A 20000-nucleotide genomic window follows, 5' to 3' on the forward strand; every position below is an offset into this window, starting at 1 on the left:
TGAATGACGCGGGCTCTCTGGTGCTCCTGGAGGATCCGCTGGTTCCAGATCCCACAGAACTGAAGCTGTCAGACTCAGACTGGCCCTCAGATGCGCAGTCGCAGTCGCAGTCGCAGTCGCAGGCAGAAGAGCAGAAGAACGGCACGAACGCAGACACACTCCTGTCTCTATCGGCTCCTGCAGGCGCAGACACACTCCTGTCTGTGTCTCTAACGGCTCCTGCAAACGCAGACGCAGCCACGCAGACGCATGCAGACGAGATGTGACCCTCTGTTAGATACGGTTCTATGGAGTCAATGTTGTGCCATAATTAAAGGGGTGGTTGATTATGATTTGACTTTTCTGACTTTAGTTAGTGTGTAATGTTGCTGTTTGAGCATAAACATCATCTGCAAAGTTACGATGCTCAAAGTTCAAAGCAAAGGGAGATTTTCTTTAACAGAAATTGCTTTTTAAGGACTACAACAAACGGCTGGTAGAGACTACACCACATTCCTCCCGGGTTAGTGACATCACCAGCCCAAAAATTTACATAATCCCCGCCCCCGGAACACGATTTATAGATTATCAACACAGAATATGCTAATCAATGACTAGAAGATAACTACTTCATCACCTAACCCTTCAGAAATGTCCTGTTGCTTCTACATGTTGTCACTTCTTCTCGAGTCTCTCCATCATTGACTGACTCCGGTTTGAACATAAAAGCCTAAAAGTTGTTAAAAAATGTCAGTGCATGTGTATGTGAGGTAATCAGAGCTGCTAACACACACACACACACAAGCTCTTGAAGCTCCGCCCTCTGTGCCGGGAGCAGCAGCTCATTTGCATTTAAAGGGACAGACACAAAAACAGTGCGTTTTTGCTCACCCTCAAAAAGGGACCATTTTGACATGTTATATAAAAATATCTGTGGGGAATTTAGAGCAAAACCTTCACACACACTCTTATTTTACATCTGTGAAAAGGGCATTACCACCCCTTTAAACAAACAAATCCAGCATTTTGCAAACAAACTCGATCTGCTTTGCAAAGGAAAACTGGACTCACAAACAAACAGAAAGCAATGTGGAAATACAAACGTCTATTTGAGTGAAAACGCAGAGGAGTAACAGATATATATTGTGTTTTACAAATATAAAGAATCATGAAACCCTCCTTTCAATTAAATTAAATGTTCTCATTAATTTATATAGAACGACAGAAATAGGCTCGTTCAGTGTAGACATAATCACTAATTTAGTCATTTCGCAGGCGTCCGATGTAGAAAAAATGTCAAAAGCAATTCAGTTTGTTTTGCGAGTCGAGTTTTCCTTTGCAAAGCCGATCGAGTTAGTTTGCATAATGCTGGATTTGTTTGCTTCTTAATTATGGCACAAAATTCACTCCATACGGTTCTGCATTATTTATTCCCACTGAACTCAGACACGGGTGTGTTTGAGCAGCCAGTGTCGTCGTCATCATCATCATCATGTGCTTTAGTGTGTCACAACACAGAAATTAATACATATTAATAGGGACATTTCTGTTTGTACGTTCAATTTGTTTAGTACTGATTTGGTTGTCACTTGTGCTGCTTTTTATGGAAACTTGTTTCCGCCACAGAATTATAAAATAAAACAGGTAATTGCGACTTTTTATTCCGCAATTCTGACCTTTTTTCGCAAATGCAAGTTTATATCGTGACTTTTGCATTTCTGGCTCCGAGTGAGATCTAGATATCAGACCTGAGTGAGTGTGAACGGATCTGATGTCAAACCGCTTCAGAATATCCATGTTTTCCTGCTTCCGATGCAAGGATTGGGTCTCTTTTCTTATTTTATTGTCTTCTGAATAAAAGTTACATTCATAATGTTTTGTTGTTGTTGTTGTTGTTGTTGTTGTTGTTGTTGTTGTTGTTAATTTGAGCCATTAACCATTAAAGAAAGACAGAATTAAGTCCTGAAAACAGATATTAGAATTAAAGTTTAGAATTAAACTATTTAAAATGAACAAAAAATTAAGATTTAAAGCAGTTAAAATAAAAAATAAAACAAAGTTTTGAATGAAACTAGTCAATAAATAAAAAAAGTTTAGAATTATATTAGTTAAAATAAATTATGAAATTAAGTTTAGTATTACTCTAGTTTAAGATATAAAAAATACAATTAAAAGTTTAGAATTAAACTAGTTAAAATAGATAATACAATTAAGTTTAGTGTTAAACTAGTTAAGATATAAAACAATTAAAAGTTTATTTAGAATTCTAGAAATTAGAATTTAGTCCAGAAAACAGAGATGACACACGATCCAGAATGTTCTTCTCTAAAGGTCATCATGGGTTTTACAATGTCTAATGATATCGCATACAGTATCCATACAATACATTTCCCTTCATTTCCAGCCATTGGATCGATTAATTTCTTTTTATAGTTATTTGAATTAGGCAATTATTTGAAATATCTGCCACTTCAAAGGAATTATTAGCTTATTCTTTAACTAGAAAAGCAAAGTTAGTCAAGCCTTGAATGTTGGCCTGAGTATTCTTTAAAAAACCCTCATCTGAACCTAAATATATATAATTTTTCACATATTTGTCGCGTCTCTTGAACGCGCACTTTGATTTAGTGAAACTGCGTGTGCGCGCGCGCTGAGCTCATCACCGGAAGTTGTGCGCGTGAATTCACGGAGCGGTAAAATAACGGCAGAACGGATTTTCTGTGGGATAAACGCACCGGCGTCGCTGCTAAAGCGGTAAATATGGTCATTATATTGATTATGTGAACAGACTGAGGTCCTGAAGTTCGCAGTGGCGGGTTTATCTGCGTATGTTTGGCGCTGTTAGCTCGATGGGCTAACCGCTACTGAGGAGAACTCAGCAGAAATCAGCTAATTAAATATATACATATAACAATAATAATACACACACATATACAGTATGTGTACTAACATATAACTCATGTAACAGTTATATATAGTATGTATAGTATATCTACTAACAAAAAAATCTGGTTTAAACCTGTATGACTGACTGACTCCTGAGAAACACAAAAGAAGATATTCTGTTCATTATCATACGCGTTTTATTTCCCTGTTTAAGTTGTTCAAGTGACAGATAATCTCTGTGACTGGGTTTAAACTGGTCAGCTGCAGAAACCAGCAGTATATGTGGAGATTGTGCTTTAAGAACTAACGTTAGTCAGGCTGTGTGTTATTGTTTTGCAAAATTCTTTATACATATTAAGACAAATTTATCACAAAGATCAGGAGTTATTTATTAACATTAGGGATTATTAACATAAGAATGTTTTTGAGATTGTTGGAAATTGTAGGTTTAGAACGTTTGTTAATGTTTACTTATCTTTTGATTTATTTCGTTTTTAATTCTATTATTTAATGTATGGAAATGTCCGTGTGAGAATGTCCAGATTGTGAGGGAATGGCTGGAGAGGAGCATGAAACCCAGTCCGTGAGCTCATGGAGAGTGTTTGGGATGTTCTGGAGGAGACTTTACAGAGGGCCGGACTCTTGCATCATCAACACAAGATCATGACCGAAAACTGATGCATCTCTGCTTCTGACCACTTATGGAAGCTTGTGTCCGCCACAGAATAAAACATTTTAAAAGATAATTGCGACTTTTTATCTCACAATTGCGACTTTATTTCTCTGACTTTATATCTCACAATTCTGACTTTATATCTCGCAATTCTGACATCTTTTCTCAGAATTGTGAGATATAAAGTCCAATTCTAAGGAAATTATTTAATTATAAATTTTTTTCCTCAGAATAGTTTATATCTCACAATTGCAACTTTATATCACGCAAGTCTGACTTTATATCTCACAATTCTGACTTTATATCTCGCAATTCTGACTATATATCTCGTAATTCTGACTATATCACGCAATTCTGACTTTATATTTCGCAATTGCGTATTGTAAAGTCAAAATTGCGAGATATAAACATGCAATTCTGAGAAAAAAAGTCAGAATTTCAGGTATATTCCTCGCAATTGCGAGTTTAGCCTATATCTCATAGCCTAATTCTGACTTTATATCACGCAATTTTGACTTTATATCTCGCAAGTCTGACTTTATATCTCACAATTCTGACTTTATAACTCGCAATTCTGACTTTATATCACGCAATTCTGAGATAAAAAGTCAGAATTGTGAGATTAAAATGTCGCAATTACCTTTTTTATTTTTCACTCTGTGGCGGAAACAAGCTTCCAGATCTGCCCTTCCAGACACACAAGCATCGCTGGAAACACCGACTCGACTGCTGATAACGACAGAACTTGCGACCATAGTTGGCTAACCCCAGAATGCTAGAGATGCAATCAGGCTCAGGTGTGTGTGTGTGGACTATAAGCACTAGTGTAACTGATGAGTGTGTGTTGTGTGCAGATGCCTCACTCTCGGCGGTACCCGTCGTCAGAGCGGAGTCGCAGCGGGAATCATCATGTTCGATACGAACGGCACCGGCGGAGACGCCGCACACGCAGCCGCTCCTCGTCCTCCAGTGTCCAGCGGGACCGAAGCCGGAGACGGAACCGGGACAGACGCCAGCGCTCCAGGAGGTACCGCTCAGCCTCAGGCTCGGCATACAGTTAAAATCTCGATTCCACTTATTGATTCCTTTGTGAGCATTTCAGTAAGAGTTTAAACCAATCAAGCGCGAGAGACTCTGTTCTCATGTGTATCAGTATATTAGATCCGTGCAGCTCTTAAAGTGACAGCAGCCTAATATTCCTCTATAATAACATTAATATTACACTAATATTACTCTCTATATTAACACTAATTACATGTTTTGCAATAAGACTAAAAGTGAATATCTACGTTTTGTTTTGTTTTTTACCTTATTGGAATCGAAATAAGGAATCGATAAAAAGCAGATTTGTTAAAATTGAAACGATACCCAACGCTAGCACCACTCAGTGTGTGTGTGTGTGTGTGTGTGTGTGTGTGTGTGTGTGATCCTCCAGTTACGACGACCACAGGCTGAGCAGCAGACGCTACTGTCGCGGCGAGCGCGAGGAGTTTGTAGAGAACGGCTTCTTCCGACACACACACTTCTCCCGTCGCTCTCACGACTTCCGTTCGGATCGGGATCCCGGAGCGGATCAGAGGAGCAGTCGACGCGTGCGCAGACACCGCAGAACCAGGACCCGCTCCAGAACACACTCCTTCAGTCAGAGCCGGTCCTTGTCCTCCGTGAGTACGGTGCTTCACACACACACACAAACACACACACACACACACACACACACACACACACACACACACACACTGTCCTGGTCTCATCATGTGTCTGTGCTGTGTTTACATGCTCTGATTTTATTCAGTCCCAAATTAATCATATCCACTTTCAGCAAGGTTAGTGCTACCCTTACCCTAACCCATCCTTCCTTAATCATTTGTTCCACAGAACTTTATTATATTAAATATTAATCAAAAATTATTCACACCTTCACCAAATCCAAACATTCAGTGTAAGAGTGCAAAAAAGACATAACATTATTTATAGTAAGTTTATTAGATTCACGGCTTATTTAGAGTTTAGACCTCGACAACCCGACTGCATTTACCCTGAACAGTCGAAACTAAAAGATTGTTTTGGTAAATGTGCTACACATTGTCATATAGAAAACCTGAAAATACAGTAGTTCCATCCATCCATCTTCTTCCGCTTATCCGGGGCCGGGTCGCGGGGGCAGCAGTCTAAGCAGAGATGCCCAGACTTCCCTCTCCCTGGACACTTCCTCCAGCTCTTCCGGGGGGACACCGAGGCGTTCCCAGGCCAGCCGGGAGACATAGTCTCTCCAGCGTGTCCTAGGTCTTCCCCGGGGTCTCCTCCCAGTGGGACACGCCCGGAACACCTTCCCGGGAAGGCGTCCAGGAGGCATCCAGAACAGATGCCCGAGCCACCTCAGCTGACCCCTCGATGTGGAGGAGCAGCGGCTCTACTCTGAGCTCCTCCTGAGTGACCGAGCTTCTCACCCTATCTCTAAGGGATCGCCCAGCCACCCTGCGGAGAAAGCTCATTTCGGCCGCCTGTATCCGGGATCTTGTCCTTTCGGTCATGACCCAAAGCTCATGACCATAGGTGAGAGTAGGAACGTAGATTGACCGGTAAATCGAGAGCTTCGCCTTGCGGCTCAGCTCTTTCTTCACCACGACAGACCGGTACATCGACCGCATTACTGCAGAAGCTGCACCGATCCGTCTGTCAATCTCCCGTTCCATCCTTCCCTCACTTGTGAACAAAACCCCAAGATACTTAAACTCCTCCACTTGAGGCAGGAACTCTCCACCAACCTGAAGCGAGCAAGCCACCCTTTTCCGACTGAGGACCATGGCCTCGGATTTGGAGGTGCTGATTCCCATCCCAGCCGTTTCACACTCGGCTGCAAACCGTCCCAGTGCATGCTGAAGGTCCTGGTTTGATGAGGCCAACACGACAACATCATCCGCAAAGAGCAGAGACGAAATCGTGTTGTCCCCAAACCTGACACCCTCCGGCCCCTGGCTGCGCCTAGAAATTCTGTCCATAAAAATTATGAACAGAACCGGCGACAAAGGGCAGCCCTGCCGGAGTCCAACACGCACCGGGAACAAGTCTGACTTACTGCCGGCAATGCGAACCAAGCTCCTGCTTCGGTCATACAGGGACCGGACAGCCCTTAGTAAAGGACCCCGGACCCCATACTCCCGGAGCACCCTCCACAGGCCGCCGCGAGGGACACAGTCGGATGCCTTCTCCAAATCCACAAAGCACATGTGGACTGGTTGGGCAAACTCCCATGAACCCTCCAGCATCCTGTAGAGGGTATAGAGCTGGTCTGGTGTTCCATGGCCTGGACGAAAACCACACTGTTCCTCCTGAATCCGAGGTTCTACTATCGGCTGTATTCTCCTCTCCAGTACCCTGGCATAGACTTTCCCAGGGAGGCTGAGAAGTGTGATCCCCCAATAGTTGGAACACACCCTCCGGTCCCCCTTCTTAAAAAGAGGGACCACCACCCCGGTCTGCCATCCCAGAGGCACTGTGCGTCCCCGACCGCCACGCGATGTTGCAGAGGAGTGTCAGCCAAGACAGCCCCACAGCATCCAGAGACTTGAGGTACTCAGGGCGGATCTCATCCACCCCCGGTGCCTTGCCACCGAGGAGTTTCTTGACTACCTCAGTGACTTCAGCTTGGGTGATGGACGAGTCCACCTCTGAGCCCTCAGCCTCTGCTTCCTCAATGGAAGACGTGACGGCGGGATTGAGGAGATCCTCGAAGTATTCCTTCCACCGTCCAACGACATCCCCAGTTGAGGTCAACAGCTCCCCACCTCTACTGTAGACAGCGTTGGTTGGGCACTGCTTCCCTCTCCTGAGGCGCCGGACGGTTTGCCAGAATCTCTTCGAGGCCAGCCGATAGTCCTTCCCCATGGCCTCACCGAACTCCTCCCAGGCCCGAGTTTTTGCCTCCACAACCACCCGGGCTGCAGTTCGCTTGGCCTGCCGGTACCCGTCAGCTGCCTCAGGAGTCCCACAAGCCAACCAGGCCTGATAGGACTCCTCCTTCCGCTTGATGGCATCCCTTACTTCCGGTGTCCACCACCGGGTTCGGGGATTGCCGCCTCAACAGGCACCGGAGACCTTACGGCCACAGCTCCGAGCGGCCGCTTCGACAATGGAGGTGGAGAACATGGTCCACTCGGACTCAATATCTCCAGACTCCCTCGGGATCCGGTCGAAGCTCCGCCGGAGGTGGGAGTTGAAGATCTCTCTGACAGGGGACTCGGCCAAACGTTCCCAGCAGACCCTCACAGTACGCTTGGGTCTGCCGAGTCTGTCCAGCTTCCTCCCCCGCCATCGGATCCAACTCACCACCAGGTGGTGATCAGTTGACAGCTCCGCCCCTCTCTTTACCCGAGTGTCCAAGACATACGGCCGCAGGTCAGATGAAACGACCACAAAATCGATCATCGATCTACGGCGTTCTGGTGCCACGTGCACTGATGGACACCCTTATGCTTGAACATGGTGTTCGTTATGGACAAACTGTAACTAGCACAGAAGTCCAATAACTGAACACCACTCGGGTTCAGATCAGGGGGGCCGTTCCTCCCAATCACGCCCCTCCAGGTGTCACTGTCATTGCCCACGTGGGCATTGAAGTCCCCCAGTAGAACGACGATGTCCCCAGTTGGAGCACTTTCCAGCACCCCTCCCAGAGACCCCAAGAAGGCCGGGTACTCTGCACTGCCGTTTGGCCCGTAGGCACACACGACAGTGAGAGACCTATCCCCGACCCGTAGGCGCAGGGAAGCGACCCTCTCGTTCACCGGGGTGAACTCCAACACATGGCGGCTGAGCTGGGGGGCTATGAGCAAACCCATACCAGCCCGCCGCCTCTTACCATGGGCAACTCCAGAGTGGTGAAGAGTCCATCCTCTCTCGAGGAGTGTGGTTCCAGAGCCCAAGCCGTGCGTAGAGGTGATCCCAACTATCTCTAGTCGGAACCTCTCAACCTCACACACAATCTCAGGCTCCTTCCCCGCCAGCGAGGTGACGTTCCACGTCCCTAGAGCTAGTTTCCGTGTCTAGGGATCGGGTTGTCGAGGCCCCCGCCTTTGACTGCCGCCCAATTCTCTCAGCACCGGCCCCTTACGGTCCCTCCTGTAGGTGGTGAGCCCACGGGAAGGCGGGGGGAGGCCCGGCCACCAGGCGCTCGCATACGAGCCCCAACCCCGGGCCTGGCTCCAGGGTGGGGCCCCGGCTGCGCCATACCGGGCGGCGTCACGGTCCTCGGTTTAATTTCTCTCATAAGGGGTTTTTGAACCGCTCTTAGTCTGACCCGTCACCTAGGACCTGTTTGCCTTGGGAGACCCTACCAGGGGCATATAGCCCCGGACAACATAGCTCCTAGGGTCATTCGGGTACTCAAACCCCTCCACCATGTTAAGGTGGCAGTTCAAGGAAGGGAATACAGTAGTTTATTAAGGTTAAGGTTTATCTTGCTAAACACTCTTACTAAAGAAATGGGGTAAGCACACTTACATTCTCATCTTAAGAGGTGTTGAGTGTGGTTTGATTTGAGTTTGAATGTATTAGATTTAGAGGCTAACTAATGAACCACGAGCAATACATTAGTACTGTATTTATTAATCTTTGTTAATCTTAATTGAACAAACAGTGAACAGTATTTTTATTATGTTTCTTCACACAGTGCATTAGGCTGACTAATGTTAACAAATACAACTTTTGATTTAAATAATATAGGCGACTAGTAATTAACATTAATAAAGATTAATAAATGCTGTAGAAGTGCAGTTTATTAATAGTTAATGTTAACTGATGTAGTTAACTAGAGTTTAATAAAGGGAACCTTATTGTAAAGTGTTACCGGTTTGTTATACACCGATGCAGACGTCTGGTGAGTTCAGTGTCGGACAGATCAGCTGGTTTAACCCTTCATTAAAGTGAATCGGTTCAAAGGAGTCATTAGTTCGCGATCGGACGTGTCATTAGCGGACTTGTAGGCGTTGTGTGATTATCCCGGCAGTTTAGGACACCGCACAAGATCTGTCAACACAGAAAACATTTCATCACTGGATAAGTTTTGTTTAGTTTATTGAAAGTGTTTTCCATGTCATCTGAACGGGCGGAGCGCTTAGAGGAGGAGAAGGCAGCGCAAAAACGTTATTTTATTTTTTTAGCACAATTCTCTCTCTCTCTCTCTCTCTCTCTCTCTCTCTCTCTCTCTCTCTCTCTCTCTCTCTCTCTCTCTCTTTGAGCGGAAGTTGCGTGAGTGGATGCGAGATTGGGAGCGTGGTTTTTGAGTGAGTGTTTTTTCTATCTTTTCTATCTTTTTTTCTATGTTGTTTTAGTTTTATTTAGTTTATCGTTAGTGGTGTAGTTTAAGTGGGTTAGTTGTCGTGGTGGAGGCGACGACCGGTGTAACCGGGAGTCATGCCGGTTCGCGGTGTTGGAGGCGCGGGGCTTGAAACGCTCACGCGTCGACATGCCTTTAAACTTTGTCCAACTATAGACTGTTCTGTGGAGGATTGCGCTTTGGCAGTCGGAGGGATTATTGGATATGATAGCGTTAAATCCGCGTCAAGGATGAACAACGGTGTTGTGATCTTTGTAGATAGCTTTGATAAAGTTGCAACGATTGTTGAACAAGGAGTAACGATCAAAGATATCTTGGTTCAGGCGGTGCCGCTCGTTAATCCGGCAAAAAAGATAATTTTGTCGCAAGTCCCTCCGTTTATTAGTAACGAAATGTTAGAGAGGGAACTTTCCAGACATGGACAGCTAATGTCTCCGATTAAAACAATTGGCCTTGGGTGTAAATCTCCGCATTTGAGACATGTTGTTTCTTTTAGAAGGCAGGTTTTCATGATTCTTAAAAACAACAATGAAGAATTAAATTTAGTGTTCAAGTTCAAAGTGGATGATTATGATTACAACGTTTATGTAACGTCTGAGAAAATGAAATGTTTTGGATGTGGAATAGAGGGTCACCTTATACGATCATGCCCAGAAAAATTCCCTGCTGAAATTAATAATAAGACCATAGAACAGGGTGAGTCAAGTAAATCTCAGGGACAAAAACAAAATGAATCAAATGATTTTCAGGGACAAAAATTGGACAAAACAAATAAATTACAAGGACAAACACAGAATGTATTAAAGGAGTCTCAGGGACTTAAACAAAGTAAGCTCAATGAAATTCAGGGACAAAAACAAATTGAATCAAATGAAATTCAGGGACAAAAACAAAGTGATTCAAATGAAACTCAGGGGAAAAAACAAAGTGAATCAACTCAGGGACAAAAACAAAGTGATTCAAATGAAACTCAGGGGAAAAAACAAAGTGAATCAACTCAGGGACAAAAACAAAGTGATTTAATTGAAATTCAGGGACAAAAACAGAATGAATCAATTGAAACTCAGGGACAAAAACAAAGTGAATCAAATGAAATTCAGGGACAAAAACAGAATGAATCAATTGAAAATCAGGGACAAAAACAAAGTGAATCAAATGAAATTCAGGGACAAAAACAGAGTGAACCAAAACATTCTCAGGGACAAAAACGGAATGATTCAGACGGTTTAAAAACGAAAAAATCGTACAAAGCTCAGAAGCTTGAACAAAATAAGAGATCAACACAGAAGAATGAAGAGCTTTTTCAGGCTCCCTCTCCAGTTGAGAACAGTCAACAGCATGATATGGAAGAGGCCAGTAGTAGCACTCAGAAAGAAGTAGAGGAGGTAGAATGTCCTTTGACTGAAGAAAGTGAGATGCTAGTAGATGATAAATCTGATGAAGATAATGTTAAGGAAAGAAAAACAAGAGATGAGTTTCAATGCTCTGAAAAAACGAAAATTTTTCCTCTTCGTGATTGCTCCCAAACTTCTTATAGTGACGTTGAGGTAGACTCTGATGCAGAATCTATAGTTTCATCGCAATCTTTGCCCCTGGAAAGAGGTGGCTACTCTATGTTGAGTATTAAGAAGTTTCTCAAGAGTACTAAGGGAGCTAGGAATGTAAAACTTGAGAGTGCTTTTCCTGATCTACAACTTTTTATTGATTCAGTTAAGAATTTTCAAAAAAGTTCTGAAAGTGCTGGGGAGAAAATCTTTACTGATCAAGAAAGGTATCGCTTAAAGAAACTTGTTTTGAAAGTTAAAAGACAGTTAGAAGATGGCGAATATGTTTAGTTTTTCATATTTGTTTATTTCTTGTTTCTCTTTTGGTTTTCTTTTTTTCTTTTTTTTAATGAGTGAGTTAAAAATAGGCAGTCTGAATTTGAATGGAGCGAGAGATGAAGGAAAAAGAGCTTCATTTTTCAGACTGTGCTCCCTTAAAAAATTGGACGTTATCTTTGTACAAGAGACGCATAGTACTGTTGATAACGAAGTTGACTGGAAGAGAGAATGGGAGGGTGATGTTTTTTTAAGTCACAAAACTAGTAATAGTTGTGGAGTGGGTGTTCTTTTTTCCAAAGGTTTCAATCCTCACTCTGTTGAATGTGAAGAGATGATTAAAGGCCGACTGTTAAAAGTCAGAGTAATATATGAAAATGTACAACTCGTGTTCATCACTGTATATGCTCCAGCTGTTGGTAAAGAGAGATTGATTTTTTTGGAAACTGTAAATGATGTTATCAGAGATTGTAATGATAAAGAGTTCTTATTTATAGGTGGAGACTGGAATTGTACAGAGAGTAGACTTGACAGGAATCATGTCGAGCCTCACCCGGCCTCCCGCACACGTCTCATTCAACTGTTAGAGACTTATGAGTTATATGATGTGTGGAGAGGGTTACATGACAATCAAAGGCAGTATACCTGGACTCATTGTAAAGACAATTTATTGTCTATGGCCAGACTCGATCGTTTTTATTGTTTTAAATTTCATTCTAATGTTGTTAAAAACTGCTTTATTAGCCCTGTTGGTTTTTCCGATCACTCACTCGTCTTGGTTTGTGTCTTTTTGAAGTGTGTAAAGCCTAGTAGTGCCTATTGGCATTTTAATACAGCTTTACTAGAAGATAAAAATTTTAAAGACATTTTTGTATCTTTTTGGAAAAATCATCAAAGTAGAAGAAATGATTTTATGTCTCTACAACAATGGTGGGACTTTGGAAAAGTTCAAACAAAACAGCTGTGTCAGCAATATAATTGTAATGTCACCAAAGTGTTACTGAAGTCAGTGAAAGCTCTGGAGTCTGAAGTAGAGGAACTCCAGGTTTTGGCTGAGGCCACAAAAGATCAACGGTATTTTGAAGCTCTTGAGGTCAAAAAGACTGTTTTAACGAACCTGCTTGGGGTATCAGCACAAGGGGCTCTTATTAGGTCCCGCTTTAAAAATGTGGTAGAAATGGATGTTCCATCACACTTTTTTTTTGGATTGGAGCGGAAAAACGGTCAAAAGAGATACATTCATGGTTTAAAGTCTGATGCTGGGCATGTGTTGTCTGATCATGCTGCTATTCGTAAACATGCTGTCAGCTTTTACTGTGAACTGTATAAGTGTGAACACCAAGAAGAGCCGATGTTAGCTCAGAGTTTTTATACTGGTCTTCCCCAGGTTGCACAAGAAAGCAATGTTGTGCTGGATTCAGATATTTCCCTTGGTGAATTGTATGTAGCGTTGCAGAGTATGCAGAGCAGAAAATCTCCTGGATTAGATGGTCTACCAGTTGATTTTTATAAGTTTTTTTGGTTTTTAATTGGAGAAGATCTTCTGGCAGTACTGAAGGATAGTTTAGCCAATGGACTTCTGCCTTTAAGTTGCAGGAGGGCAGTTCTTACCCTGCTGCCAAAGAAAGGTGACCTGCAGCTTATAAAAAACTGGAGACCTGTATCCCTGCTTTGCACTGATTATAAGATACTCTCCAAAGTGTTGGCCAACAGACTTAGTAAAGTTATGGAACAAGTAATTTTGCCTGATCAAACCTATTGTGTCCCTGGCAGGCTGATTTATGATAATATTGTTCTTATCCGAGACTTGTTAGAAATCTCTAAGCTTTTTGGTCTTAAAATGGGAATAGTTTCTATTGATCAGGAGAAAGCGTTTGACCGCGTTGAACACAAATATTTATGGGAAACAATGAGTGCGTTTGGTTTTACTTCTGATTTTACTAACAAGATTAAGACGTTGTACTGTGATGTTCAGAGTGTTTTAAAAATCAATGGTGTTTTGAGCGCTCCTTTCCAGGTCCAGCGGGGAATTAGGCAGGGCTGTGCCCTCTCTGGCATGTTGTATTCTCTGGCGTTTGAACCCTTATTACATAAACTTAGATCTGTTTTAAAAGGTGTGATTTTACCAGGGTGCAATATACCTTTAAAGCTATCTGCGTATGCAGATGATTTAGTCATCTTTGTTGATAACCAACAAGATATTGATATACTGACAAATGTGATAGTTCAATTTGGTATAATTTCTTCAGCCAGAGTAAACTGGAGCAAAAGTGAAGCTCTCTGTATAGGAGTGATGGAGAAAAAGTTTAAATTGCCTGTGGGGTTAAATTGGAAGACAGACGGGGGGTTAAAATACTTAGGTGTATTTTTGGGTGAAGAAACTTTTGTCCTTAAAAACTGGGATAATGTTCTTGAAAAAACTAAAGGTTGTTTTGCTAGATGGAAGTGGATTTTACCAAAGATGTCTTATCGAGGTAGAGTTCTTGTCATTAACAACCTGATTTCATCCACTTTATGGCATCGTTTATCGTGTGTTGATCCTCCTCCAGATCTGCTACCAAAGATTCAGGCACTTCTTGTTGATTTCTTTTGGGATCGTCTGCATTGGACGCCTCAAAGTGTGTTGTTTTTGCCGAAAGATGAAGGAGGACAAGGCGTAATTCATCTGAACAGTAGAGGGGCTACTTTTCGTTTCCAGTTTGTGCAGAGGTTTCTGTGTGGTCCCGCAGACCTGGTGTGGAGACCGCTGGCATGCACTATTCTGAACCAGCTAGGTGGACTTGGCCTAGACAGAACATTGTTTCTGATGGACTTAAAACAGCTCAACACCAGTGGCTTGCCGAGTTTCTACCGTGGACTGTTAAAAGTCTGGAATCTATTTAAGACGGAGAGGACAGAACATCACAGCTCACTGTACTGGCTTCTTCAAGAGCCAGTTGTGTATGGGACCCGTTTGAGTGCAGCTTGTCAACCAGGTCCCAGTTTACTCAAACAGTTCTGTTTGGCTAATGTAGTGACTTTGGGACATGTAATTCACTTTACAGGTGCAAACATGGACAATGCGCTTCTACTTGCTTCTCATGTAAAGGTGCACTCTATTCGCATGGTTGAGTTGTTGCTCAAAAAGTGGAAAGAGGGTTTAACAGACTCTGAACGCACATTGTTGCATTTTTATTGTGATGGTTCTGCTCATTATAGTGTTGATGATGCTTTTCCTTTGGTGAAGATTCTCCCAGACTTTAAGGACTGTACAGGTTTTTTCTTAGGAATCGATAATCCTTGTTTGTCTGTTCATGATGCTGACAAGAAATTGTTATATAGATTGATTGTGAAAATTTTGAATAAAGATAAACTAAATGGTAAGATTGACACTCCATGGAGAGCTCGCTTGGGTCTGATAGATGGTGTTGGACCTGAATGGAGGGCGCTGTATAAACCACCATTGTTGAAGAAAGTTGCTGATTTGCAGTGGAGAGTTTTACATACAGCCGTGGCTGTTAATTCTTTTATCTCGGTTTTAAACCCTGATGTTAATCATGACTGTCCTTTTTGCACTCTTCGTGAGACTGTTTTTCACTGCTTCATGGACTGTTGTCGTCTTGTGCCACTGTTCTCTATGTTGGAGGATCTTTTCAAATTGTTTGATGTAGTTTTTTCCAAACAGTTGTTTATTTTAGGTTACAGGTATTCACAAAAAAAGAGAGAGCAGTGTCAACTCTTTAATTTCATTTTGGGGAGAGCAAAGATGGCTGTGTATATGAGTAGACGAAATAAGGTTGAAGGTTCTACAGATGATGATGCTGTTTTTGTATTTGTCAAAATGTTGAAATCACGTTTAAGAATAGATTTTAATTACTACAGTTTGATGAACGATCTCGGAAAATTTTCCAATATTTGGTGTCACAAAGATGTACTCTGCTCTGTTGTAGAGAATAATCTAACTTTTAAGAGTGTGTTGATTTAATGTGATTTTATTTGATTGAGTGTTGTTTTTTACAACTGTTTTAATAAAGTACTTGTAAAATCTCAAAATCTCTCTCTCTCTCTCTCTCTCTCTCTCTCTCTCTCTCTCTCTCTCTCTCTCTCTCTCTCTCTCTCTCTCCCTCCTCTCTCTCTCTCTCTCTCTCTCCCTCCTCTCTCTCTCTCTCTCTCCTTCCCTCCTCTCTCTCTCTCTCTCTCTCTCTCTCTCCCTCCTCTCTCTCTCTCTCTCTCTCTCTCCTTCCCTTCTCTCTCTCTCTCTCTCTCTCTCCCTCCTCTCTCTCTCTCTCTCTCTCTCTCTCTCTGCTCGTTCTCTCAGTAATATGCGCCTATTGCAAGCACAGCAGTTAGCATCTACATCACTCGTACTCTTAATACGCTGTGTGTTTTAAATAGCGTAAAACATTTTTTTTTATAACGAAACGCAATATGTGGCGGCCGGTGGTGATTCTGTGGCGCACCGCCGCGAATTAGTCTGTGTGGGAAACACTGGTTTAGGGGTCGGGTTAGTGTGTGTGTGTGTGTGTGTGTGTGTGTGTGTGTGTGATGGGTAGGTTTAGGGGTCGGGTTTGTGTGTGTGTGTGTGTGTGTGTGTGTGTGTATGTTTGTGTGATGGGTAGGTTTAGGGGTCGGGTTAGTGTGTGTGTGTGTGTGTGTGTGTGTGTGTGTGTGTGTGTGTGTGTATGTTTGTGTGATGGGTAGGTTTAGGGGTCGGGTTAGTGTGTGTGTCTCAGGATTTCCCCTGGGGCCCGTCAGGAACGTTTAAAATTAGCCCAAGTCTCCTCTCTCTCTCTCACACACACACACACACACACACACACACACACACACACACACACACACTTGAAGATTTTCTCCTGTTCCTACACTCACTCTCTCTCTCTCTCTCTCTCTCTCTCCGTCAGTCAGATGTAGGCTAGATGTGTGTGTTAGACTGGAGTTATGGGTAAGACAGAGCTTTACTCAGTGTTTAAGAGCGTCTTGGACTGCCTCTGCCTGTGTGTGAGTATCCTTCACACTGCGTGTCTGTGTGTGTTTATCAGTTGTGTTTCGGGTGCAGATCTTTCTCCAGCAGTGAGTGAATCTGATAAAACCTTCTTTAGTGACGAAATTATATATTAAAGTATATATTATATATTAAACCAAATGTTTTTGTAGTGTTTTCCTCATATTTCCTCATATTTGTGTTAGTCAGTCGACATTATGATGAACTTTACATGAAAGCTCTGCGAGACGATGAGTGTGTTTTCCTGTTAGGATGTTTTAATGTGAGTTTTACATTCACGTCATTATAATGTCAAGTGTGTGTGTGTGTGTGTGTGTGTGTTTGACCTCCTCTTCTCAAGTGTCTGCTGGGCTCGTCATGTTTGTGTCGTATCTGGAGTCACTGTGTTCTTGATTAAGACAGACGAGGTGTCCAATTAAAGAGACGCACAGCTTCATGTCTCTGTGTCTGTGACAGCCCATAATAAACGTTCATGTGTAATGTTAAGTTAGACTAGAAGTTAGAGGTTGAATCTCTGACTCGGTTGAACAAGTGAACTCAAGCTGCGTCCGAAATCGTGTACTATATGAGTAGGTACTACATTTAAATTAGAACGTACGTTTAACGACCGTTAAATGTCTCTGCGTCTGTGACAGGCCACAGTTCTGCATGAGTATATCAGCGCTCATGTTTACACACACTGAGGGACACGTCCGATTATTGTTTGCGATGAATGCAAATGAACGTTTGTGGTTTTCACACCAAAGCCACTTCCCAGAGCCTGATGTTGAGTTCAGTGACTGCAGACTCCATCATGTGCGATGAGTAAAGCAGCTTTAGGTTTGTGAGGGTTACTAACACTGAACACCTGGCTTCCTCAGTACAGGGCTTGTGCCGTAAAGGAAGTGTGTGTGCATCTCAGCAGCAGATTTACAGCAGACATATCATGAAAATCAGACTTTCCCTGTGTTTAGGGCTAGTTCACCCAAAAGTGTAAAATGCTGTCAGTAATTTCTCTCCCTCACGCTGTTCCAGACCCGTAAGACTCTCGTTCATCTTCAGAACACAAATGAAGATATTAGTGATTATGTCTGAGAGCTGTCTCACTCCTCATAGGCTTCTCTGGGGTCGAAACTTGCCGGCCCAGAAAGTCAGTAAAGACAATGTTTAAAGTAGTCCGAGTGACGACAGCGGCTCAACCTTACGTTATCAAGCGACGAGAATACTTTTGTGTGCAAAAAAAAACACACAAAAATAACAGAATTTTCATTTTTGGCTGAACTAACCCGTCCAGTGCTGTAATCCGGTCCAGTGCTTCTGAAACCCAGTAACTGTGTTCTGGTGAGGCTTTCTCTGCAAGCACGTCATAAAATAAGCAGATCAGATTTCTTCTCCTTCTGACGTATGAAGAGGATCTTATTATAATATTAGCGGCCCTTAATCTGCACGTTTACACACACCAGCCGACATTTGGTTCCACAAGCAACAGCAGAGACCAGTCAATAAGTGATCAATGAAATGAGAGGTGGATTCGCAGAGAAATGTTCTCCTGTATATAATATATTCATCTAATCCCGATCCGATGTTCAGCATCTGTGATGTCATCCGCTCACTGTCTGCTGGGATTAACCATATAAACCATATAATCAATACAGTAACATTTTTCCAGCTGCTCATGTTTAGATGTTTGAGACAATTGTTTCAGTGTATTGCCAAAGCATTGCCAATCATCAGACATATACATACATACAAACAAATAGATAAATAAATATTGATAAAAAAAAAAAATATATATATATATATACAGTACCAGTCAAAAGTTTGGAAACGTTACTATTTTTAATGCTTTTGAAAGAAGTCTCTTATGCTCATCAAGCCTGCAGTAAAAAAAAAAAAAAAAACCAGTAATATTATGAAATATTATTACAATTTAAAATAATGGTTCTCTTTTTTAATATACTTTAAAATGTAATTTATTTGTGTGATGCAAAGCTGAATTTTCATCAGCAAGTACTCCAGTCTTTGGTGTCTTATGATCCTTCAGAAATCATTCTAATATGCTGATTTATGATCAATGTTGGAAACAGTTGTGCTGCTTAATATTTTTTTATAACCTGAGATACTTTTTTCAGGATTATTTGATGAATAAAAAGTTAAAAAGAACTGTATTTATTTAGAATAGAAATCTTTTGTAACAATATACACTACCGTTCAAAAGTTTGGGAACAATAACTATTTTTTTTAAAAGAAATTAGTACTTTAATTCAACAAGAATGTGTTAAATTGATAAAAGGTGATGGTAACGATTTATATTGTTAGAAATGTTTTTATTTTGAATAAATGCTGTTTTTATGAATAAATGCTGTTAATGTTTTACTCATCAATGAATCCTGAAAAAAGTATTCCAAAAAAATATATTAAACAGCACAACTGTTTCCATCATTGATAATAACTGAGTATCAAATCATCATATTAGAATGATTTCTGAAGGATCATAAGACACCAAAGACTGGAGTACTTGCTGATGAAAATTCAGCTTTGCATCACAAAAATAAATTACATTTTAAAGTATATTAAAAAAGAGAACCATTATTTTAAATTGTAATAATATTTCATAATATTACTGGTTTTTTTTTATTTTATTTTTTTTTAACTGCAGGCTTGATGAGCATAAGAGACTTCTTGCAAAAACATTAAAAAATAGTAGTGTTTCCAAACTTTTGACTGGTACTGTATATATATGGTAAAAATTAACACAGGCAAGTAGAAAGATTAATCAACATTTCAGAATTCTATGAACAATTTAGAATTGAGTGCGTGCGTGCGTGTGTGTGTGTGTCTGTGTGTGTGTGTGAGCGCATCACTGATTTGTCGACTCCTCCCTCTTCTTGTGACAGGCATCAGTATATTTGCTGCTAGTAGGAAACAATCTCTTTTTTCACCTAATAAATGTTGAAGTTGTATTTTATTGTTTAATTTTATGAAGTTTGGGCAAAGTATTTGATGATCTCTCTCTCTCTCTCTCTCTCTCTCTCTCTCTCTCTCTCTCTCTCTCTCTCTCTCTCTCTCTCGCTCTCTCTCTCTCTCTCTCTCTCTCTCTCTCGCTCTCTCTCTCTCGCTCTCTCTCTCTCAGAGTTGCAGTCGTGTGCGCGGGTGGGCTGTTAAAGATGATGACGAGGGTCACCTGGTTTATCGGCCTGGTGACGTGCTTCAGGACAGATGTGCGTTTCTCATCTCTACACACACTATACTCTACACACACTGTACTCTACACACACTGTCACACTGGGTGTTTTTGTGACGTTTGTGCTTCTTGTGCAGATGAGATCGTGGGAACGCTCG

The 20000-nt window shown here is 42.0% G+C and overlaps 2 protein-coding genes across 3 annotated transcripts in view; both read left to right on the forward strand.

The window, feature by feature from the left end:
- The window catches only part of creb3l4 (cAMP responsive element binding protein 3-like 4), a 9122-nt gene extending 7268 nt beyond the window's left edge, over window positions 1–1854 (forward strand). Inside the window, exon 10 of the mRNA XM_084386083.1 lies at window positions 1–1854. This exon is cut by the window's left edge and continues 18 nt beyond it. Within this exon, the coding sequence (XP_084242209.1) occupies window positions 1–266 (266 nt within the window). The 3' untranslated portion in view covers window positions 267–1854.
- Window positions 1855–2600: 746 nt separating this feature from the next.
- Window positions 2601–20000, forward strand: part of clk2b (CDC-like kinase 2b) — a 28347-nt gene continuing 10947 nt past the window's right edge. For both annotated transcript variants that reach the window (XR_014625029.1, XM_084385517.1), the window contains exons 1-5: window positions 2601–2733; window positions 4393–4565; window positions 4974–5202; window positions 19792–19879; window positions 19980–20000. The exon at window positions 19980–20000 is cut by the window's right edge and continues 46 nt beyond it. Coding sequence is in view for 1 of the 2 variants with exons in the window: in XM_084385517.1 (XP_084241643.1) it covers window positions 4393–4565; window positions 4974–5202; window positions 19792–19879; window positions 19980–20000 (511 nt within the window). In the remaining variant the exon portion in view is untranslated. The remainder of the gene's footprint in view (window positions 2734–4392; window positions 4566–4973; window positions 5203–19791; window positions 19880–19979) is intronic.

This window comes from Rutilus rutilus (genome assembly GCF_951802725.1).
Source record: "Rutilus rutilus genome assembly, chromosome: 17".
NCBI lineage: Eukaryota > Metazoa > Chordata > Actinopteri > Cypriniformes > Leuciscidae > Rutilus > Rutilus rutilus.